This window comes from Anthonomus grandis, chromosome 6 (genome assembly GCF_022605725.1).
Source record: "Anthonomus grandis grandis chromosome 6, icAntGran1.3, whole genome shotgun sequence".
NCBI lineage: Eukaryota > Metazoa > Arthropoda > Insecta > Coleoptera > Curculionidae > Anthonomus > Anthonomus grandis.
Genome location: NC_065551.1, coordinates 6,336,455 through 6,362,747, shown reverse-complemented (window position 1 = coordinate 6,362,747; position 26,293 = coordinate 6,336,455). Strand labels below are relative to the sequence as shown.

Below are 26,293 nucleotides of genomic sequence, written 5' to 3'. Positions count from 1 at the left end.
TTATGTATCACAACCTATTCTTTAGTAAATTTTAGCTTCAATATCAGAAAAATCCATATTTATTTTTGTTTTTAATAGTAGGCCATGAATTCTTACACACATGCATTTAATTATTACTTTTTTAAAACGCCATGTGATTTAAACCTGTTTATTTAACTATATTTTAAACATTAACTTAAAATATTAATATAAACATAAAAATGTAAAAAACAAAAAAAATATATCGGACCAGGTTTAACATTAAAAACTAATTAGTAATTACAAGAATCAAATTAGAAAATTAATTACAAAAACCAAAAAAAAAACAACAAATATAAATTTAATAAAACTGTTCAAACTGCTGTCCATTTTGTCTTATACAAAAACCACATACAGTCTGTATTCGTCTTAAGGCATTTAAAATTATAAAGGGTTGCCTTTTTTGTTTTGCCACTTTTGTTTTGGAAACTCCTATCTCTTCCTCTATCTTTCTACAGGAAATTTGGGGTCTTGCTTCTACATACGCTAAAACATTAATTTCGCCAGCTTCATTTCTATCAACATGGGGTTGCCTAGGTTTTGAATAGCAGCCATAATTTAAAAGATTAGATTTTAACCGGAATACCGTAGCCCGAGATGGCTGACGTCTTTCTGGAAACCTAATAAGATCTTTTTTATTTTTTGAATTTTGTAACAAAATAAAATAAGCTAGAGCTTTACCTATTTAAATATAATTGCTGCGCCGCTTCGACATTTTCGTTAGAAAGGTTTAAACATTTTATAATATCATACTTTTCAAAATTTTGGAATTCCATATTTTCACCGTCAGCCATCATTATTGATATGTATTGAGTCTGTTTGTGACTTAGTTTCCATGAATGCAATAAACAAAACATTTTTTTATGCATGTGTCAAAGAATTCATGGCCTACTATTAAAAAAATTAACATAAATATGGATTTTTCTAATTCTTTGAGCTAAAATTTATCAAAGATTAGGTTGTGATACATCAATGTATTCAGAAAAAAAAATGCAAAAATTTGACGTTAAAATATACAGGGTGTTCCATTTAAAAAATACCAAGTTTGCGCCCAATCTTAAAAACAGTGCATTGGGAAAAAAAATTAAATACGCCACTGACTTTTATGTAAAAATATCTATTATAAGCAGTTTTCATTTTTATTCTATCTTATACAGGGCCTGAGAAATAATAACATCTCCAAAAGTGAACATTTTCGTTTTCGCCCTGTATTTCAGGAACAAAAGTAGTTAGAATATTTCTGTTTGTGGCTTTAAAAGTTTTACAAAAAAGTGATACAGGGTCGCGAAAACCGCAAAGCTCTATCTTAAAAAATGACAGAGATACCCTGCAGTCTCATCCAAAATGGGACACAGTGTACACTGTCATTGGTCTTGATTTTTTCTATGAAGCACGTTGAAATATATTTGCGTTTATTTATAAGTTTATGAAAAAAATTCCAAGGTGTAATAGCCTTCGATTTGTCATATTTAACCATTTAGTTTAATTAATTTTATAAGATATGCTATCATATTTTCCAATATTAAATATTAAACGGCAACACATATTTTGGATTTGTTATATTCGAAGCTTGTCCCACTGTCTGAGGCACGGGCCATAAACTATGTCTGCATAATTAAAGTGAGACAAAACAAGGGTTTCACATAGCTTTTTTTTTAATTCGACGCTTAACATTTGACGACTATTATATAATTGTTTTAATGAAATATATGCTTTTTGAATAAGGTTTTTAATATGGCTTTCAAAACTTATTCAGTATCTATTACTACCCCTAAATTACGTGCTTCTTCGCAGAATGGGCTTGGAAAATTAAAAAAAAATATATATATATTTTCCCAAAAATAAATACAACATAAATTTATAAGAACAATGACGTTTATTTCAAGTTGTTAGGGTAAGTTTTTGCATTTTTATAAGGCTGCTAGTCTGGGGTTTTTTATACCTCCTGAGATTCCGTCCCAATGAGCTTGGAAACGACAATTCGATTATTTTTTAGTAAAAAAGAGCAGGCTCCAACTTAAATTTAGCAATTTATTTCAGTTCTCTAGCATTTATAGTTACTTCACAATTAATTTTCAAAGTTCGAATAAATACGCCATGTTTAATTTTTTCCTTACCAGCGCGGCCGGGATGATACGTCACAGGCGCCCAAGTGGACGCGACGACCGACGCTAGCATGTCGACCGCGCACGCTGCTTTGTTAATATTATTATGCATGTTTTTGCTGTTGTTTGTATTTTTCAAAATGTCTGCTCCACATACCTGCTATAAATATTGTATTGTATTTTAATAAGTTCATATGTACATACATATGTTCCATTTCGAAAAACGCCTTAGACAAGGAAAATGGTTGGACCGGTATTATACTCTATTTCAGAAGTGTGTAGAGCAATAAAACCTCATTAGGTATGCAAAAGTGGTACCTGGTGATCCACCAATATTTTATGCCACTACCTTAGTTGGGTATTAGTTTCAATGTAAAATTCTTTCTTTTCGTTGATTGCAGGTAGTGCCACCCGGTTTTGGGTCAATTTATGAGTTTTGCCCATTGTTACCCACTGATAAACATTAAAAACGGTTCGCCAAAGGCGTGCAACTGGGACTTGTTTTTTACCTTATAATTAATGTACTTAAATGCTCTTTTATTTTAGAAAGTTACTTTTGTTTAAATGGAATAATATATTTTTTTCACAAATTTATTGAACATAATATGTAGAGTAAAACAGTTGAAAATGTCACTTTTGGATCTGGCACTTTTTGAACAGTGTATAACAATTTTAAATTATAATAGATTGTAGTCTTCTTCGTTATCTGACGAACTTCGGATCGACTGTCTGATCGATGAGGTTGTCAAGATCCCACATTTTGTCCTCTTGCTTAATTACATGCTGGACTGCTTTTCGCCAATTCTCTGGTGTCGCTTCCGTAATGGCTTGATCAAACAGTAGCTTAACATCTTTCATTTTAAAAGTCGTGTTTTGTCTTGCTACAAATCCTTTTACCTGCGCCCATATCAGTTCTATAGGATTTAGTTCGCAATGATATGGCGGTAAGCGCAGTACAGTTATATTATATTTTTCGGCTATATCTTCCACGGCGTATTTCATGAAACGAGTTTTGTGTAAGTTTGCTATTGCCAGCAGTTCTTTTTTTATCAAATTTGCTTCAAACGCTATACCTTTTGCAGTCAGCCAATCGATAATTTCTTGCTTTCTCCAACTTGAAGTTGGCGTCTTCTCTATTCGCCGTGAATGATAGCTTGCGTTATCCATAACCACCACCGAATTAGCCGGAAGAAATTTTATCATTTCACCAAAATAGTCCTCGAAAACGTCTGAGTTCATGTTTTCATGGTAATCTCCTGTGCGAGTCGACTCAAAGGTTAGCAGACCTTCTTTTAAAAATCCCTCTTCGCTTCCAATATGTGTGATTATAAGTCTTTTTCCTTTTCCCGAAGGTACTTTAATACCCGTAGACAGGCCTTCTATGAAAGCTTGGCGAGCACTGGTTATATTTTTGTCTTGCCACATTTTTTGGACTATATAACCTTCGTTAATCCACGTCTCATCAAGATAAAAAACTTTCTTTTGCTCCCTGCGGTACTGCTTGATACTTCTCAAGTATTGTCATCTCCAACAAACAATTTCGTCGCTCTCCAGTAAAAGTGCTTTGCGGTTATGCTTTTCCCAGGCAAAATCCATATTTTTTAAAGTTTTCCATAAAAGTTTTCTACTTATCAACGGAATACTGTCATCTCGGCCAAGCTCCATTAAAATTTTGTCTAGGGTGGGTATTTCCTTTTTAAAATAAAAAGAGTGAACTTTTCTTTGAATTGAAATTGAAAATGGTGGACTTTCCAATTCCACTCATTCGAGAATATTTTTCAACAATTTCTTGCACAGTAAAACTAGGGTAATCGTGTTTTATGCAATCATGTACATTTAAAATAATAACTTTTTCACTCAGCGATAGTGGAGAATTTTTAGTACATCTTTTCGTTGGACTGAATACTTCCATTTTTTAAATATTGGGATAATAATATTGTGATTACACTACAGCGTAGCAGTGACTACTAACGTTTAAAATATGATTTAAAAGTATTTATAGTCTGTATATATTACCTGACCCCATTTTTGCATGTTACAAAGCGTTAAAAGATAGGTACCTATACAAAAGGATTAAAAGTATTTATTTAGTATTTAATCTCTTTCAAAATAAAGGCATTTAATCCGTGAAAATTAAATTCATAAATATTATAAGTACCTGCGCCTATGAACTACCACGAAATGTAGCCAAACAGAACGGAATTCCCCAGTTTATTGCTCTATACACTTCTGAAATAGAGTATAGCCTATATTTACAATGTTAACGAAGTGAGCCGAATTTTTCTCGCATTATGGGACACGCTTACTTGTTTTTGAGTGTATTTTAAGAGATTCTTGGTTTTTTTTAAGTAAAATTTTTGGTTAAATCTATACTTTTTGGATATTACATCAAAGTGGGATGTTCAGTGTTTTGATTTAAATTTCGTAGGAAAAATAATTGCCAGATGACATTTTTGCAGATTTGGTGGCAAGCAGCTCGTTTCAGGTGCGTGATTACAGGTCCACTCATTTTCCTTGTCTTAGAAAAATGCTTAGTTTTTGAAACACAGGGTGTCAAAGTAAAAGTTTATTTTTAATTATTTTTGAATAGAATTTATAGTTTTAAAATATTTACGTTTATATAATGGGTAAGTTGTCTGACTGACCACGAACAAATCCCTGCTCCATTGTACAAGCAAAATACGTCAATAATAAAAGTTAAAAGTCAAAATGTCAACAAACAAAACCACTTTGTCAAAATAACGCCCGGGCACTAGGCTGTGGCTGGCTGGCTAGCGAGCGCTCTATAATACACCGTCGCGTCGCGTCGGCGTCTATGACGTAGCGCGTAATTGGGACGGAATCTCGGGAGGTATAAAAAAACCCAGACTAGCAGCCTTATAACTTTGCAAATACTTACTCTAACAACTTGAAATAAATGTCATTGTTCTTGTAAACTTCTGTTGTATTTATTTTTGGGAAAATATATATATATTTTTTTTAATTTTCCAAGCCCATTACGCGCTACGTCATAGACGCCGACGCGACGCGATGGTGTATTATAGAGCGCCCGCTAGCCAGCCAGCCACAGCCTAGTGCCCAGGCGTTATTTTGACAGGGTGGTTTTGTTTGTTGACACTTTGACTTTTAACTTTTATTATTGACGTATTTTGCTTGTTGACTAATTACAATGGAGCAGGGATTTGTTCGTGGTCAGTCAGACAACTTACCCATTATATATACGTAAATATTTTAAACCTATAAATTCTATTCAAAAATAATTAAAAATAAACTTTTACTTTGACACCCTGTTTTTCAAAAACTAAGGATTTTTCGTAGACAAGGAAAATGAGTGGACCTGTAATCATGCACCTGAAACGAGCTGCTTGCCACCAAATCTGCAAAAATGTCATCTGGCAATTATTTTTCCTACCAAATTTAAATCAAAACACTGAACATCCCACTTTGATGTAATATCCAAAAAGTATAGATTTAACCAAAAATTTTACTTAAAAAAAACCAAGAATCTTTTAAAATACACTCAAAAACAAGTAAGCGTGTCACCATAATGCGAGAAAAATTCGGCTCACTTCGTGAACATTGTAAATATAGGCTAATACCGGTCAAACCGTTTTTCTTGTCTAAGGCGTTTTTCGACATAGAACATATTATGTACATATGAACTTATTTAAATACAATACAATATTTATAGCAGGTATGTGGAGCAGACATTTTGAAAACACAAACAACAGCAAAAACATGCATAATAATATTAACAAAGCAGCGTGCGCGGTCGACATGCTAGCGTCGGTCGTCGCGTCCACTTGGGCGCCTGTGACGTATCATCCCGGCCGCGCTGGTACAAGGAAAAAATTAAACATGGCGTATTTATTCGAACTTTGAAAATTAATTGTGAAGTAACTATAAATGCTAGAGAACTGAAATAAATTGCTAAATTTAAGTTGGAGCCTGCTCTTTTTTACTAAAAAATAATCGAATAGTCGTTCCCAAGCTTATTCAAGCTTTTCACCATTTATTTTTATACAGGGTGTCCAAGATAAGAATCCCAAGCATGGGGATCTCGGTACCTGTTAGAGATACAGCTTCGGTTAAATTAGGAAAAAGTTGTGCACTTTGAAGCGTATTTACATGCCGTTGAGAAACTTCAAAAATTTCCATGGCCTGCTGAGATATTTGGAAAAAACGGAAATTTGCCAATATGGATTTTATTTTTTCCTGGCTTTATTTTAAAAGATATCAAAAAACTATTGACACTTTCTCATTGACACTTTTGATGTAGTACGTGATGGCGCTTTTAAATTTTATATCCGACGGTTCGTTTCCGAGAAACCACCATCAACTTTATTTTTTTATATGGCGCGAAAAGAAAGTACACCCTGTATCTGATTCCATTTTTTATAACAAATTCAACGATGTATCACATGTTACATTTTTTTTGTTAGTTAAAAGGAAAAATACAATTTTTTTTTAAACATATTATTAAGTAGGCTTTGGAAACAAATGCTTTGACACTTTGACGTAAATACCTTTTACCCTGTCACATATTTTTTATTAAATATTAATTGCCGTTGTTGTTACCGGTGATTGTCGGGGTGTTGTTTGTTGAGTAATTATTGTTATTATTATTTACTGTTGTCGTTATTATTGCTAAAATTGTGTTATTATCTTCAAATATGCCTGGTGGTCATTATAGTCATGAAGAGAAGTTTGACATGCTGTCGTGCTACATTTTGTGCTACAAAAATACTGTAAATACAGCAGCAATGTATCTTAATAAATTTCCAGATAGAAAGCAACCATGTAAATCCATTTTCTTAGAGTTGGCTCGAAATTTAAAAGAATATGGTTTAAAAAGCCTGTTTTATCTCGAAAAAAGGAATCTCTTGAAGAAACTCAAAATAATGTTTTACAAGCAGTTATTGAAAACCCCAAGATATCAACCAGGCAAATTAAAAAAAATGTAGGAGTGGCAAAATCTACAGCTCAGTTTATTTTACGTAAAAACAGATATCACCCCTACAAATTTAGAATTTGCCAAGGACTTAAACCTGGGGATTTCGAACGACGTCGGCATTTTTGTGAGTGGTATACACGTGCCTGTGAAGAGGATTTTAATTTTTCATCAAAAATAATATGGTCCGACGAAAGTATGGTCACTAATAATGGTATCTTTAACCGCCGCAATAGTCATTACTGGGTCCAACAAAATCCGCGTGTTAAGAAAATATCTAGACATCAACAACGTTTTGGGTTTAATATGTGGTGTGGAATTTTAGGAACCAAAATACTAGGTCCATTTATTTACCATTATTCATTAACAGCAGAACGATATCTTAATTTATTGCAAAATGATTTAGAAGACTGCTTAGATGATTTACCTCTGGCACAAGTCAATAGCTGTTGGTTTCAACAAGACGGGGCTCCTGCACATAATTCTGGGCAAGTTCGACAGTACCTTTCGCAGCGTTTTCCTGAAAAGTGGATTGGAACCTCCAGTGAAGTGTCTTGGCCAGCGCGATCCCCGGACTTAACCCCTTTGGACTTCTTCCTTTGGGGATTTATTAAAAACCGAGTCTATCAACATTCTTTTGGAACTGAGCAGGAGTTACGAGAATGTGTGACGGCCGCTTTTCAAAGTATTACGCCAGAGATGGCGTGATGTTTTAACTGCTACTGTAAGAAGATCATACTTATGTCTAGAAAATAACGGAAACTTGTTTGAACACCTGTTTTAAATTAAATTTATAAAATGCGTTAATTTATTTGCTTTTTTCGTTATTTTTAAAATGTATTCATTATTTGTTGCATATCGGTAGAAAAATCATAAAACATTTGTCTATTACTGGTTACATTTTTTTATTTATAAGTAGTACAATGTACAATGCAAATCAATGCTTCATTTAGCTTCATCACTCTCTAAATAGATATTAAGAAAAATGTGACAGACTCGGTAACAGGTATTTACATACGTCAATGCATTTGTTTCCAAAGCTTACTTAAAAAATATGCTAAAAAATAGAAAATTTGCATTTTTCCTTTCAACTAACAAAAAAAAATGTGACATGTGATACATCATTGAATTTGTAATAAAAAATGGAATCAGATACAGGGTGTACTTTCTTTTCGCGCCATATAAAAAAATAAAGTTGATGATGGTTTCTCGAAAACGAAACGTCGGATATAAAATTTAAAAGCGCCATCACATACTACATCAAAAGTGTCAATGAGAAAGTGTCAATAGTTTTTTGATATCTTTTAAAATAAAGCCAGGAAAAAATAAAATCGATATTGGCAAATTTCCGTTTTTTCCAAATATCTCAGCAGGCCATGGAAATTTTTGAAGTTTCTCAACGGCATGTAAATACGCTTAATAGTAAGTTAACGCAAGTTACGCTTAATAAATAAGTGCACAACTTTTTCCTAATTTAACCGAAGCTGTATCTCCAACAGGTACCGAGATCCCCATGCTTAGGATCCTTATCTTGGACACCCTGTATTACTAACAACTGGAAATATATTTTTACTTTTTTTTCGGCCAAAAAACATAAGCTTAGACTTTGATGAATTATGTTTTAAAGAGTGTTCCTGTGAAATGTTTGTTATTATTTGAAGATCCCTGTTTATGTTTTCTATTGTTTGGTTATGATTTTTAATATTAAAATGACAATAAAGCTGAGTGTCGTCAGCGAACGCTTGAACTTTACAACACTGAGAAGATCTTAAAACGTCAGCAGTGTAAATGATAAATAAAAATGGACCCAATATTGACCCCTGTGGCACTCCGGATGACACTCTACACTCCTCTGATACTCTTCACCCACTTTAACTCGCTGTTTTCTGTTTGAAATGTATGCTGTCATAAGAGCCAGAGCGTCAGCACTGAATCCATAATATTTTAGCTTGGCGATTAGAAGTTCGTGATTAATCGTATCGAAGGCTTTTGAGTAGTCCAAAAGTATTCGAACGCTCTCTAAACCTTCATCATAAGCTTTAATAATATCATGTGTAACAACTGCCAAAGCTCCAACCGTCGAGTATGCTTTTCGAAAACCATTTTGGAAGTCTGGGATAATCGCATTTAAATTAAAGTAATTATACATTTGCTGATGTAATATTTTTTCCAAAATTTTTGACATAGCCGGTAATATAGATATAATTCTTAAATCATTATATGTAGTAGGATTTTTATTTTTTGGTAAAGGCAAATCTACACTATTTTTCCAAGAAGTCGGAAAATAACTCACTTACAATTACAATTACAGTTCAATACAACAATTTACTTGTTTAATCATATTGGCTGTTACACCATCAGTCCCACAGGCATTGGTTTTAATGCTTTGAAGTGCTTTACTTATGTCATCAACTGTGCATAACTGGAAAGCAAAATCGCTAAAATTAAATTTATTATTATTATAAAAAAATATTTTATTATCACAATTTGAAACATTTTTTATATACTGTGCAAAGTGTTGAATAATTGTTTCTGGATTTGAAAGTTCCTTTGGTAGCTCCATATTTTGTTTTTTTCTAGTATAGACACTTAAATCTTTTAGTGCGGTCCATAAATCCTTGTCCGATTTCCTATTAGAAATGAAGTTAATATATGGCCTCTTTTCAGCCCTGACCATTGAAAGTGTCTAGTTACGTAGTTCTTTGTATCGAGACCAGTCAACAGGTGATTTTGATAGCTTATATTTCTGCAGGGCTTTATCTCTTTCTATCATGAGGTATTTTAAATTTGGCGTCAGTCAAGGAGCCCTAGGCTTAGTTACCCTTACAGTTCTTATTGGTGTATGAATATTAAATATTGTTAATAAAAATTCATTAAATAATTCTAGCTTTTTCTCTATAACCTTTTCGTATAATATATTATGCCACGGTAATGACTGTAAGTCAGAAAGAAAAGCGTTATTATCAAAGTTTTTATAGCACCTATATGTAACAAATTTTGGTTGTGCTTTTTCTATCTTTAGCCTTAAATTTCATACACCAATCTATGGTCAGAAAACTCATCCGCCGATTGTGTACCACAAGTTAGAACAATCTGCCTATCTGAGACAAAAATAGGATCTAATAATTTACCACCATGAGCTGTAATATGTGTGGGTTCATCCAAAATCTGAAATAAGTTATATGATTCAAAGCAATGCAATACTTATCCAAATTAAAAAAATTCACGTTAAAGTCCCCCAGACATATTACAGTGTCATATTGTACAGCCAATTCCGACAAAGTGTTATCAAAATCTGGGATAAGCGAATGTGTATTTATATTTATATGGGGTGGCTTATAAAAATTTGCAAAAGCTATCGCTTTAGTTCCCACTTGAAGTTTAAAACATATATTCTCTAAAGAATGCGATATAGGAAAGTTGAATTTAATCATTTCAACCTTCAAATGGTTTTTAAAATAACCACCTACACCACCCCCTCTACCAAACTCCCTATTAGAGTTAAAAAATCTGTAGCCTGGTATTTCAAACACCATAACAAACATCCTGGTTATTATTTATCCAAGTCTCGGCTACAAAGATTGCATCAAAATTATTATTATCAGTAACTAAAATTTTAAAATTATTAAATCCGGTGTTAATTGATTGTAGGTTTATGTATGCAATCTGCATCATTATGTGGGTAAGAAAGTAACAAAATAATATAAAAAGAACAATATGCCCAACACCAATCCATCGCAAACCTTATAATAATGTTTATTATCAATATTTCCCTTTCAAATATATAAAAAAATTCAAGATACACAAATAAAATTGTAATTGATATGTAAATTTTATTACCATTAAATTTTATTTAACCACCCTCTAAAAACAAAAGAAACGTCCACCGTACTAGAAGATATTTTTGAAGATATTTTTTCTATGTGCTACTGACCTACATATGTATATTTAGATCATATTTAAATCAAACCAAATACTAAACAAATCCCTGGTTCTGTAAGATAAAATCTGATTACAACGTAGTTAGACATTATTTAATTTAAAGGCAATTAGTGCATCACAATGGATTTTTCTGCATGCAAGATTGCAAGGATTAATTTTTTTTACTAGCTTATCACCAAAAGTTTTGTGTTTTTTAAAAGACAAGTTCGCAGAACTCTATTCTCTATCCGGTAACTAATTCTAACAATGTGGAAATAAATGAAGCCATTTAAAAAGCATTTCTTCGTTACCCTAGCTTTCAAGGTTGACATTGAAATTTACCGAATTTTTATATTAATTGTATTGGTAATAAAGGATATACAGGGTGTCCGGAAGCTAGATGCAATCCTTTAAGGGGGTGATAGCTGACTTAATTTTAAACATTTTAAGCTAAATATGTGTAGGTCGAAATTTGTTTATAAATTTTTTATGGCAATTTTTGCATTTTTCTCAAGAAATACCAAAATTTCACACTTAAACGGTAATAGAGCGCAAGTTACGATTAGTATCGGAGTTTCAAAGTTTATTTTATTTTGTCTAATGTGTATTAATAAAAATACGATCAATTCCAAACTTTTGTGTAAACTTATAGAAAAAATAGAGACATTGAAACGCCCTTTATTTTTAGATATCACTCATGCCGATGCCTGGCCAATTCTCAGAATTATGGCCTCTTTTGTGCGACAGGTCATGTAAACAAAAATTATTAGACTGAGACCTCTCATAAGCCTACTAAGCATTAGAGCCTTGATTGTGGGGTTATTTTAGGTTTTAATGTTAAATAAAACACAATTTTGTTTAAACTATTTATTGTTCATGTTCAAAATGCAATCCATTATTTCTGATATAGGCACGAGCCCTTTTTGTTACTTCGGTGGTGGTTACTCTTATGGTCATATCTTCTTTCATCCTGTCAAATGCTTCATTTATTTTGCGAATCACCTCTTCTCTTGTTTTTATTTCGGTGGTGTATACAAGCTCCTTTGCCCGGCCCCATATGAAAAAATCCAACGGAGTTAGGTCAGGCGATCGAGGTCAAGGAAAGGTTCCGCCTCTACCGATCCAACGTCCGGAAAACAGTCGTCTAAGTAATTCACTGACAGCCAAGGACCAATGCGCTGGACAACCATCTTGCTGAAAGATTATTGGTCTTTCTCGTTCCAATAATCCACCTTCGTCTAGAAGAACGGGGATATCATTTTATAGAAAATCTAAATAGTTGGCACCATTTAAATTCTCTGGTAGAAAATGTGGCCCAATAATAGTCCTGCCTATTACTCCGGCCCACACATTTACCGAAAATCTGTTCTGAAATGATTTTTGTTTTTTCCAGTGCGGATTTGCCTCTTTGGCAGCCCATTCGTGGAGGTTGTGGAAGTTGGTCATACCCTCCCTGGAAAAGTTGGACTCGTCTGTCCACAAGATACTTCTTAAGAATAACGGGTCCTCGATGTCCATGTTCAATAAAAAGCGGCAGACCTGAATTCGTCTTGCAGGGTCTTCTTCTTGTAAGCCCTTCACCCCCGTACATCCCCATAAAAGGGATACTGTCCATCTTTCTTCATGGTCGTCCACACCTTCCATCTAGAAAGGCCAAGGTCTTCAGCTACTTTACTGACGCTTGCAGTAGGGTCTGCGGTAAAAGCTTCCAGTATTTGCTCCTCAATCTCTACATTATTATGGCCAGGGTTGACTCCACGTGCCGGATTATTCCCAATGCCAACTTCAGTAAGACGGCGAAAGGTGTTTTGAAACACCCTGAAGTTTGGTAACCTCCGATCTGGATAACGTTTCTGGTACAAGCGTTGTGCCAAAGCTCCATTAATGTTAGCGCGTCCATATGTGAAGACAATGTCAGCGTACTCTTGGTTGGTAAATTCTATTTTACAATACTGTTTAATAAAACGGGCAGAAACTCGATTTAAAAAACAGTGCAATGGATGCAGTCAATACGAAGTTGATAATCTTACAAAATTAGAGGCGAGAGGCTAAAATCACACGTTTTTATTTATTAAGCAGGTACCTAACTTGTAACCCCCACCTCAAAGTACCTACTAGGTACCCCTTACCCTACAGTATCTACTATTAGGTACCTCTGCTTAATTTTGTTTTTATTACTTTTTATTTACCTGAACTGTCCCATAATAGAAAACCAATCCAGTAAGTTTTATTTACATGACCTGCCGCACAAAAGAGGCCATAATTCTGAGAATTGGCCAGGCATCGGCATGAGTGATATCTTAAAATAAAGGCCAGAAGCTAGGCATATTTTTAGAGAGGTTTGAACGACGAAAGCATTTTCATAACAATTATTTAAACATAAAACAAAGCATTTTTATTTTAACTTCATATTTATTTTTTACGTTTCAATATCTCAATTTTTTCTAATAAGTTTACACAGAAGCTTGAAATTAATCGTATTTTTATTAATACACATTAGACAAAACAAAATAAACTTTGAAACTCCGATACTAATTGTAACTTGCGCTCTATTACCGTTTAACTGTGAAATTTTAGTATTTCTTGAGAAAAATTGCCATAAAAAATTTATAAACAAATTTCGACCTACACATATTTAGCTTAAAATGTTTGAAATTAAGTCAGCTATCACCCCCTTAAAGGATTGCATCTAGCTTCCGGACACCCTGTATTTAATATCAATATTCTTAAAGTCAGGAGGACTCGTTCGGATTTATTCGCATTTTATAAAATATTAAATGGAATTTTTTATTCTTCTGGTATTTTGGAAAATGCACCATTCAATGTCAATATGCATAATAAATGTCAGAATCTTTCGTTTATCTTTTCATCATGCTCATTACAGTGTCTTTTCTCCAATCACCAAAATGATGAAAGCATTTAATGAACTTAATATTAACCCCTTTGAGGGGTAACTCTGTTATTCATTTAAATTGAAGCTTAATGAACTAAAAGACTGAAATTTTTTGTAGGGTTACGTTTTACGTTCTTTTTTCATTTCCATATCATTGATTATCTGTTTTTTCCTTATAGTCGCCACTTGTATATGTCTACATTTTATACTATTCCTTTTAACTATTACATGCAATGTTTTTATATATTCTGTTAATAAATGCACGATTTCTGTTAGCTATTTGTACAATATTAGTCATATGATTCAAGAGAACATTCACATCATCAAGAAATAACCTGCAATATTGAAACATATTTTATTTTATGTAACAGTTCAATTGTAGAGGTAAGAGTTTACTTTTATTTTTTTACTGTAAACGTGAATTTATTAATTTAAAAATAGAGACTGTAAAAATGCGCATTCTGTATATGGTTCATTGAAACAGGAAAAAGAATCCCAATTAGTATACAAGATTTCCATATGCTTTTTTAGGTTGATTTTGTCGTTACGAATTTCCTAATTTGGTGCTTAACTTCAACCCCTTGAGAGATATACATTATAATTAATATACTATAAATATTAAAAAAAATCGTTTGTGAATGCTTTCGTTAATAAGTTGACTTTTTGGGGAGAAAAAGAGGAGAATCCATCCGAAAACTATTTTGCTTTGATAAAAAAAATGTATACATTAAATTTTAAAAAAATCGTTATAGTCCTCGAAAAGACGCGTCAATTAAGTATAAAATTATCTCAAAAATAGGGCAGCTTAAATTTTGTTTTAAAAAATCCGAGTAATTGAGTTAAAAAAAATCATTCACTTCGTTTAAATTAGAGTTAAACTGTACTGGCCTCAATTGTCCCCATCTCTGCCCCCCTACAGTAACACTGACTATATGTAGGATTTTACCATTCTCTGCTGTAATTTTAGGTTTAGATTATGATCGCATAATAGTGGTTTCATTTTTTGGAATGTTGTTCAGAATGTCTTTATTCTAAACTTAATTTCTCTATCCGGTTTTAGACGTACTTAAGCTGGGGTACTCGATCTGCATTTTTCGTATCAATCTGTAGTGCAGCATAAGGATGTGGTTGTAAATGTTAGTAAATGTGTTAGTAAATGTTAGAGAGCTTCTAGTTTGTCGAAGAATTTCAATAATCGAAATAATATATTCTTCATTGATTTGTACTCCCATTTCTTATTCTTGAGTATCCTGTTTAAAGATTTTGTCTAAAGATTTTGAACATATCGATGGGTTTTTGACAAAACATCGTAAGCGACTTTCCTCGAATTTTACAAGAAATGTTTTTTTCTTCTATTTTTTATTTTTTAATAACATTTGTTGTTTTTTTTTTCTGAACTCCTAAAGTAATTTAGATAACTTTAAAAATTAATTTTTTGTAAAATTTTACAATTTTTCGGGTATATTTGTCGCTTACAATATTTTGTCAATACCTTTTTTAAATTGTCAATTATTTATTTGTGGGTTACGATAGAGTTATGATGGAGCTTACGATGTTTTTTGGGATTTAAATTTTTAAAACGGGTAATATCAAATTCTTTATTAAACATAAATTATGTATTCAAAAAACGTATTAATATAAAAACTGTATGAAAAAAATATTAAAGATCGTCGTTTTGCTCTTCGTCGTCTGTTTCAGCTAAAATATCTGGAACTTCGGCCTTGGCTTCAAATTTTTTATACTCGTCCGCAAATTTTTTTGGTATAGTGTGCTTATTGCATAGTTCCATTAGGTTTTGAAACTTTGGAAGGGAAATTTCTAATGGATTTTTGTAAACCGGTTCCAGTTTTTTCTGTAACACTTTTGATCTTCTACCTATGAAATGAGAAAAAATAATATTTAAAATAATAGTATGTGTTTGTAGGTATGAATTATTTTAACAAACCTTTAGGAACTCCACTTGAAATAGGCAAAACACAAATTTCGGCGGTATTGAAATAAGAATGCTTATTTTTTAGTGTGTCTTCTCCTTTGTTTATAAATACGATTCTTACTTGACTGATTTGAAATTTTTTTCCATTGATAAATTTACTATTACTTTGTAAATAATGTTCACTTACTGATTTCCATGACAGAAAATCAGAATGTTTCATGCTTATAACTTAAAAGGTTCAGGGTGAATTCTCGAATTTGCAATTATGGTTGGCCATTCTGAGGGTGCCCAGATAACTCTCCTGCGAGTAAATCTTTCTATTGTGGCATGGACTGTATCTACTGGCATATAAGTATGTCCAGGTAAAAGGAAGGTTATTTTAATATGACGGATGTTAGCGGCTTTTTTTAAAAATGTATGCAGTATTATAAGCATGGCCTTAATTTTATTCTGACCAGTGCAGCTATCGCAATATAGTGCAATTGTTTTTACGTTTTTGCGATCATTATCATTATCATGATCATTTCCAGTAAATATTTATAAAGAACGGGGCAAATTTCGTTAGTGCCTCGGTTTCCATTTACTTCACCCAATAAACAGCAATAAGCTTTTCTATTCTAAAATTAATACTTTCGTGAATAGTATAGAAGCATGTTATCGCCATGAGGTGTATTTAAAACTTTTTGAAGGTCGAAACTTGCACACAGAAAACTATCATCCTCTTTTGCGATCTGTTGGTCTGCTAAAAAGTTTTGTTTGCACTCGTCTTTTTCTTTGATATGAAATTGGTACTTCATTTTATATGCTTCACTGAATTTGTCGTCTTTGTCTTTTCTAGATTCGCAAAGAACACATTTATCCTTTTTGGGAAGGTGAAACCCAATATTAAAGTCATTATTGGAAATTTTTCTGAATACTCTTAGTGATACATTAGTTTTTACTTTGCGAGACTGTAATTGCTCTTTTGCGAAAAGCCGATATAAATAAGATACATTTCTTAGTTCGCTGGGGAAGTATTTCTTAGTTGTGCTTGATCTGCAATAATGTGATGCAACTGCGGGTAACTTTTTAATAAAGTCATGAAGATTTTTGTCTTCAATTGAAGTTTTATGAGGTGGGTTGTGTCTGCCTCTTTGATCGACTTTGTAAAATATTCCAGTTACTTCATTTTCCTTAGTATAGCGTAAAGTCATCTGTGAGATACAAAGGGTTTTTAGAATGAATTGTTGGCAAACCTTAATTTCCTTTTCGTTCCATTTTATTGTGTAAATGAAGGTTTTATTTCTTCTACTAAGGTTAACGTCATTTACTCGTCTTCTTTTTACTTCCCGTTCTTTTATGCATGATAGAAGCCAAACCCTTTGTTTGGAACGACTGCCTAAATCCCAATAATATTCGAATATTGCTCTTGTTTCGTTAGTTTTGCTGCACATCCATTTTGACACCTTTTATTTTTGCAAGGATTTTCTTGGACCATTTTTCCAGCCCCTAATGCTCTTTCTGTTTGTTTCACTATTTTTTTTTTGATATCTATTTAGTTTTCTTTATGCCTGCGCTTCCTACAATGTCTGGGGTGATATCATGTCTGCGATCTGATATTTCTGAATCAGAAAAGCTCATATCGAAATCTTTTTCTTCATGAAAAGAATATTCGTCAGAGTCGCGTCTATTTTTTTTAGGAGTTTTATTTTCATCGTTTTATGATTCTGAACTGGATGAATAGTCTACCAATTTATTTGGCATGATTGGTTTTTCAATATTACGAATAAAAGAAGCATTATTAGCTTCTTTTATTCGTTTCCCCGTTTCGTTATTAGTTTCCCCCAGATCATTTAAATTTACAGGGTTAAGTGGAACGTAGTTTCCTATGTCGTTGTCCGTTGCGATGTCAATTGCTGCAGAAAAATCATCCACCATTATTATCGGAATATTATCAATATCAAAAAAAGATGTATTTGCCTGATTTTGTTCAAAACCCATACTGCTAGGATCTAGATCTTCTCCTTCAATGCTATTACTGCATTGTACTGGACTTAAAAGAGCATATTCATTTTGCAAATTATTCTCTGATTCTGCATGATTTGTAGGATTATTTTGAGTTGCCGCGTCGACATCTTTTAAAGCCATCATGGCAGGTAGCCTCTTGAATGGGCCATCTAAATTTAAAAAAAAAAAACAAGTTTTATAATAGAATAAAATGTAAAACAAACTTTTTAATCTTAAACACGAATTTTTGATACAAAGATACTGCAAAATGTTAAAAATCTTCTAATTTAAGAAAAAATGGCCTTAAAATTGACACTATTTACATCTTGTACTCAAATGCAGCAAAAGTAAGTATAGGAATGGATTACCAGAGCAAATTGGGTAAATAAACTGATAATAATTTGCTGATAAGTATTGCGTAAACGGACGGTAATGCACCTTGCATTGCATACCATGAAAACTAGTGGAATGACAAAATAAACGTGTCTTTACAAGATTATATCGCCGTTAGACGACGAGTGGGGGTAAAAAAATTATCGTAAGCGACAATAACAAAATCGTAACCATCGCGATTTTACGGCGCATACGATAAAAATAGTGACATTTTAAAAAGCGTCTGGAAATAATTGGTGGTTACGATCAAGTAAATATTCATTTTAGGCCGTTAATAGTGAATATTAAAGACATGGAAAGTACTACTAATGTGTATTTTATCGTAAGCAACAGTTTGTCCAAAAAAAGCAATTTATGGACTTTTTGTCGCTTACGATGTTTTGTCAAAAACCCGTCGATATGGTAAATAGTAGTGGTGACAGTATGCAGTTGTGTCTGATGCCTCGTAGAATCTGGCTTTCTTCTGTAAGGTTTCCGTTTAGTCATAACGCTGCTTTCTGTTTCCAGTATAAATTTTCGATAATTCTTATATCGCTGCTGTTCACCTTCATGTTCTTTAAGATTCCGTAATCAACGGAGCACACAAAAATATCCTTGCGCTGATCCAAAAAACTAGAAGCCTATCTTTTTTTGAAATTTAGGATACATGTTTAGTATAAATAAGTGTAATTTCATCTTTAAGGATATATTTGTTAAATATTTGAATTTTGTAACTCACTGTATATAAATTCATATTTTTGTACATAAAAATAAAACAAAGAATTAACAAGACAATAAGGCTTTACAAAAAAAATATTTTTTTAGCGTTTACCCTAAAACGGATTGGACATATTCCTATCACTCCAAAGACCGTTGCGAAATAGCACCAGGCGTGGTCGCTATGCCCAATATGTCTCGGAAAACTATTCATCCGTTAGACGAAAGCCCTTCTCAATCTTTTGCGATGTATTCAGAGAACGTCTCGCATAAGAATATTAATACTGAGAACACCTACGTTACCAGTGCGAGATACAGTGAGGAAGCCACAAGGAGAAGCGGAGCATATAATAATAATTCTGAGGATTTTTATATCAAAAGGTAAAGTTTCTTTAGTAATAGAAGAACTAATTTTTTAGCGTTTAATATATTTTTAGAGATTTGCGATTTAAAAAAATTTTACATACTTCCCATCTCGTATATCTTAAAATCTGAAAATTGAAATAAAGTTGCTGAAAGACGTAACAAACAATTATCGATGGGTTTATGGAACAACTTTATGAGCAAAAATAGTTTTGTCGGCAAATGGTAATTCTGCCTTAGTACAGTCAATCTGTCAAAAAAGAAGGCCGTTTTGACGGAAAAATACCTTGTAACATTTTTCTGCGGAAATCGTCAGAATATCATTCAAAAAGCTTAACTTGAAAAATGTGGGGTCAAACCGTACCGGCGCTCTGAGAAAACTCGAAAAAATTTCAAAAAACCTACAAAAGTAATAAAACTTTTTTTGGGCGATAAACGGTTCCTCAGATATAGCGCGTACAGGGTCTTTTTCCATAGACCCCCCATAGACCCGCCCCCTACAAGGGTTAGGTGAAAAGTTGACAAAAATATTACCACCTGTCATGTCCAATTTTGACAGAGGGCCAGTTTTGTCTTATAGAGTATCCTATATATGACCTCATTGTTAAAAAGAGCCGAATTTTATGATTTTAAATATATATAGTTTAGCAATTTTTAATTAAATAATAAGCTAACGATTTCCGCAAAAAAATGTTACATGTTATTTTTTCGTCAAAAATGTGACAGATGGTATGTACTATCTCCAGGAGTTCCAAAGAGCATTCCAGTGATTAAAAAGTAATTGTCTTCATGTAGCTTTTAGTTTTGTTTAAAACGGACCTTTAATTTTCATGGAAACATATTTTTGTTCTATAAATCATTTTTTAAGGCTATAATATGTTCAAACAATATATATTTTAATGTACTACATTAAAACGAAAATATCAGTCTAATAAATGTTAAAAATGTCCGCTATTACACAGACAATGGAATAATCATCGTTTAAACTCACAATTTCTAAAGGATCTCACCAATTATGAAGCTCTAAATTTTGAGGTTAAGGAATTCAATCAACATTCTTTAAGTAACCCCAAACAAAAAGGTCTAATACGATTAAATTAGGAGATATAGCTGACCACTCTATAGGCCCTCTTGATCCTATCAACTAATTTATTGTCTAACCAATACCAGACTGGAAGAACAATAGTCAGTAGGAGCTTTATTTTTCTGGCGTCATCAAGTAGTGACTTTTTTTGAATAGCTTCAGTAAGTAGATGATTGATAGCAATCCAACGCATCCGAATAAATTTATTGCTTTATAATAATGGGTAGGTTTCCCATAGGATATTACATATCTGTAGTTGTTTGTATTTAAAAATCAGTTTAAATTAATGTGAATCAACCAGACATGTACGTTGTGGCTATTAAGTCTATCTATCGATAGTTCACAAAATTGTCTTCAAATCTTCAAAAAGTTATTGACATATTTTCATTTTATAAGTATGCAATTGATGTGGTTATAGGTTTTGAAATTTTATATACAAAATCCAAGGACACTCCAGTCGGTATTGCGTGACAATTAGGCCAAATTGACTCGTGACTTCAATGGAGTTAAAGGCACTCCATTTTAAACTTATTTGATTTTGTTATGCATTTGAAATAGGCTCCAGTTTGAGTAAATTAGCCGCAGTTATGTAACAACATTTATTACATTAATTCTCGCCTCCATAAATTAAAATTATTTAATCTAGGCACGACTCATATAACCGTCACAATACTTTTTGCATTTTTGGCCACGATCTCAAAAGGGCAAACCACTTATAAGATCCATTATCAACCTTTGAAGGCCTGATGATGTTTTATTGTCCGTCAGAATAATTAGGTTTTTTGTCCTAATTTATTTGCTTTTAATATTTGTATGTTCTATTTCAATTTTGACTTTCTTTTAACTATATTTATATGGGGTGTCCATTTTATATCGCGGTGCGCGATTGCGGCTAAATCTCGAAACGGAAAAAAACTTTAATAGGGGAAATGTTAATTGAGTTAGAGGAGCTACTTTTTAAAATTAGTTTGATTGATACAGGGTGTCCCAAAAAAGCGTGGTACATAATTTAATTTTTTTTTAATGGAACTACCTAATTTTTTTTTCGAAATGGACGTCTCATTTCACTCTCTTTAACCCTAAAACTGTTTTGCCCTAAAACGCGTTGTTGCCTAGTTATTAACAACTTAAAGAAATTTTTACGAAAATCAATGTTCCCATAAATTTTAATATTTAGCACCGACGTTTTTTATCTTTTTGAAAAATCTATGTAGAGTTCTTGGCTAAGTTTATTTTGTCTTTCGAAATTCCAAAATTTATATTTTTATACGCGGAGATCAAAATTGTTACTAAAATAATGATATTTTCAATTCAATTTTGCGTTATTTTTTGAAATAGAACACCGTATAACTAGTAACGCGTTTTAATAGAGCATTCTTTTATCTTCAGTTTGATACCGACAAGTTTGCCTTTATCTGTAACCGTTTTCTCAAAATTTGTTCTTAAAGGAAGAATCACATATTTTTTCGTAGGCACTACAACGTTTTTTACTACGAGTACAAAAACCAAACTAGAATAGAAACTGGTTTAAATGAAGAAATCAAATAGGCATTCACCAAGTCATTTGTAGAAAATCCGAAATTGTCCATAAATAAATATCACTCTCATCAACTTCAGTTACATCAAAAAATCACCAAAAATATTAACAACGTTAATTAAAAACATTATGAAAAAAGTTGTATCATAAAAATTGCTCAAAATGCATACCGTTTTACTACAAACACAAATCAGCCCTACGTGCGAAAGATCTAAGTGCACTAAGCATAGCAGTCGTCTCAAAAGACTCTTGTATCCGCTCCACCATATCTTCCCTAGTTGTGGGTGTAATGCGATAAACTTCGGATCTAACACTTCTCCACAAGAAGAAGTCCAGAGGCGTTAATTCCGGTAACCTAGGAGGCCATCTAGTAGGCCCTATTCAGTATAAAGTTTAATAACTATGTATGCAAAAGTTAATTTTAGTAACCAACCTAGCCTTCCAATACATCTATGACCAAATTGGGGTGGGATTTATTCCCTGACATTTGCTCTAAAGTGAGCTGCTGCATCGTTCAACTGCAGCCACATCTGATGCCTTACAAAGTCGGGAAGATCTTGGGTCAAGCATGGAAAATCCTCTCTTAAGAAATGTAGAAAAACTTCTCCTATTACACGATCTTCAAAAAAAGTATGGACCAATAACAAAATCATGTCTTATTCCACCCCAAACATTGATGCTCCATCTGTGTTGAAAATTATTGATAAAGACTCGATGGGGATTTTCTCTATCGTAAAAATGAAAGTTATGTCGGTTCACAAAATCATTTCTGTAGAACGGACATTGATTAGTGAAGAGCACAAATTAAAAAAAAAAAACTCGTTTTCTGTTGCTTGATCATTTTCGGCATATCTTCTGTCGTGTTGTTCTTGATGTAACTGAGCGTGATAGGGATGATATTTGTTTTTTCAACCATTTTCCCACGGACGATTTTGATATTTCTCAGTTCTTACTTATTTGTCTTACACTAATTTGCGGTGTTTCTACAACCGACATGCTGATTGCCAGTTGGTTTTCTTCATTTAAAAAGGTTTTCGTTCTAGTTTGCTTTTTGTACTCGCTTTTTACGCTTCCAGTATCGAATCGTTCTTTTAATTTCTTCAACACTCAGGAAAATTTTCCTGAAAAACAGTTCCCAAGGCATTCACTGATAACGTAAATAATATTTATTAATTCATTTTGACACAAATTTACTTAAACATGATGGCTAATTTACTTAACATGTCCGATAAATAAACATTATAATTAGCATACGTCACACAACAATGAATAAATGAATCATGGCCAACTTTTGACTTGTAAGAAAAAATTTCTTATTTTTAAATAAGATAAGCATCAGGGATTAATATTACTTTTCTTTACTACTATTGTTTTATTACGGTTATTACAACTATTGGCTTTTTTCTTACCAAAAAGTGTTCGAAATAGAATTGAACAGAGTGACAAAGTGCTTGTCACTCTGATTTCATAAAATATCTATTAAATGTTTTCCGTCGTAACTGTCGTAATGCCTATGAAAAAAATATGTCATTTTAAGAACAAATGTTGAGAAAGCGGTTAGAAATAAAGGTTGGTAACTTGTTGGTATCAAATTGAAGATAAAAGAATGCTCTATCACAACACGTAGATACAGGGTGTTCCATTTAAAAAATAGCGCAAAATTGAATTCAAATTATCATTATTTGAGTAACGATTTTGATCACCCTGTATACAAAAAAATTAATTTTGGAATTTCGAAAGATAAAATGAACTTAGCCAAGGACTCTACAAAGATTTTTCAAAAAGATAAAAGACTTCAGTGGTAAATATTAAAATTTAAGTGACACATCAATTTTCGTAAAAATTTCTTCAAATGGTTAATAACTAGGCAACGTCGCATTTTAGGGAAAAACTGTTTTAGGATTCAAGAGAAAGTCAAATAAGACTCAAATTATGTACCACGCTTCTTTGGGACACCCTGTATTAACCAAACTAGTTTTAAAAAGTAGCCCTTCTAACATAATTTCCCCTATTTAAGGTTTCTTTCGTTTCAAAGTTTAGCCGCAATCGAGCACCGCGATATTAAATGAACACCCTGTATAGTAGCATGTTGAGATTCCAAATCTATCACACTTTTTTCTTTATTTGTTATTCGTTGATTATTCAGAATTATTTAGCATAAAAATATGTTTGTTTCTTTGTTTTCATTTAACTATACTACTGAATTAAAATATTGAAGTTTTTTTAAGCTGTATTTTATTATTTCCTCTTTAATTTTTTGAAATATTGGTTTCTAAATGAGATTGACTAAATCTCGCCTTACTACAAACTCTGAATATGTTCTTAGGTAATCATAAATGTAATTGAATCGAATTATTTCATATCCATATTAACCATAAATACTTTACTAAATATAGTAGGAATCTTTTGTTGGAAAAAAAATCCGAACTAAAAATACTAATTTATGAAAACGAACGGAAATTTGGGATTTCAAAAAATGACAACGCCAAACATTCTATTTTAAAAAACTTTGAAACTTTCTATTTAAGATTTTTAAGGAATTTGCAAAATAAAAATTCATTTTTTTTAAAAAAATTTTCCGTATTTCAGTGGTTTTTTAAAAATCTTCAGATTTCGAGATAATCGAAGTGAGACTTTTTTTATGAACGTCCTTATAAATATATCCTTTTATGTAAATATTTATTTTATTTTTTAGGCGAACCCACACTAAATGGGGTTCTTTCAAACAAACTATTTCAACAATAGTTTCTACTATTTTTACTACTATTTATACAATTTTCTTCTATTCGTTCCGGATACAACGCAGCATATTTTCTTATATTCATCACATGGCGAGCAGAGTCATGCTTTGGGACACTTACCTGTTATGGAAGGCAAAACCTGGAGATAAAACCACTAGGCTGTTACTTTTATGTCTTTTACCACTTCTGTTATTAGGAGGTAAGTTAGGATTACTATTTGCATCGAATTTCTGCAATGACCTTGCACTAAAGATATTTACTAGTGTAAATATATTTGGTGCCTAGTTTTTTAGAAGGTACTCAACAATAAATATGATTGTTGTCAGTGGTACGAATACACTTATACTATATTTTAAAAAAACCGTTTAAAGGAATTTAATAAAACGTTGAATTAAAAAAATATACACAAACAAAATTTATTAAAATGGGTAACTGAAAGTATGCCGGTCATCCTCCACTAAATTTATTTAAAACCCATCAATCCAACATGTTTCGGACATAGAACATGTCCATCATCAGGGATACTATAAAACAACCAAAGGAACTTATACAGTGCTTTCATTTCAAAACGATCCACCCTTAATAACTTTCTTAAAAAAAAAAAAAAAACAAAACACGTCAAATTAGATATACAGGGGGACGTTTAATTATGCATTTACTGAAGTTCTGTCAATCACCTCCTCACCTCCAGCTAACCTCACTTTAATATGTCAAATGGGAACCCCCATCGTGTGATACATCATAGTAAGCAGCGTAAAATTCTCTATTCAACGGTACCAAAAAAAATGAAATCGGTAAATGTGTAAGCAAATAGCGAAAATGTTTAGAAATAATGAATATTTTATTTACGCCAAACTTTAGTATGTCAAATGGCTACCCCATGGTGTGATACATTAGTTTAAAGGCCATTCATTATGCTATCAATGGTTGTAAAAAAAAATAAAATTGATTGACCAAGAAGCAATTAAAGTGTAAATCGGTACGGTAGAAAAACAAATTTAATTAGTTCAACAAATTTATTTTATTAAATGTTAAAATGCGCGCCGTTATTAGCAAGACAATAAAAAAGCCTATTTTCAAATTCCTTACGAACATTGGCAAGGGTCTGCCTGCTAATTTCTCTGGATTCTTGAAATATTCTATTTTTTAAATTCTCAATACTCTCAGGCGGGGTTTTATAAACTTTGCTTTTTAAGTAGCCCCAAAGAAAAAAGTCTAGTGGGGTTAGGTCCGGAGACCGCGCAGGCCATTCGATTGCATCACGTCTGCCAATCCACTTTTCTCGAAAATTTTCATCAAGCCACTCTCGAACTACCAAAGTGTAGTGCGCGGGAGCTCCATCCTGCTGAAAATGTATATTATTTTCATTCAATAATATAGCACCATGTTGATCTACTTGATTTTCCATAGATTGGATGATGGAAGGGTATATTGCATTTTCTAAAAGGTTTAAATACATTTCGCCAGTCAAATTTTCTTCCAAAAAAATGGCCCGATTATTTCATTCCCATAAATTCCTGCCCAAACATTAATTTTTTGGGGATATTGGGTAGGGCCTTCCCGAAAAACATGCGGATTTTCATTATCCCAGTATCTACAGTTATATCTGTTCACCAGGCCATTTAAAAAAAAGGTCGATTCGTCACTGAAGCAAATGGTCTTCAATAAATGG

At 32.5% G+C, this 26,293-nt stretch overlaps 1 protein-coding gene across 4 annotated transcripts in view; it reads left to right on the top strand.

Moving 5' to 3' along the window:
- The window catches only part of LOC126737745 (klaroid protein), a 99,005-nt gene that overhangs the window by 31,246 nt on the left and 41,466 nt on the right, over positions 1-26,293 (top strand). For all 4 annotated transcript variants that reach the window (XM_050442762.1, XM_050442765.1, XM_050442763.1 and 1 more), the window contains exons 4-5: positions 19,005-19,277; positions 24,576-24,820. In XM_050442762.1, coding sequence (XP_050298719.1) covers positions 19,005-19,277; positions 24,576-24,820 — 518 coding nt within the window. The remainder of the gene's footprint in view (positions 1-19,004; positions 19,278-24,575; positions 24,821-26,293) is intronic.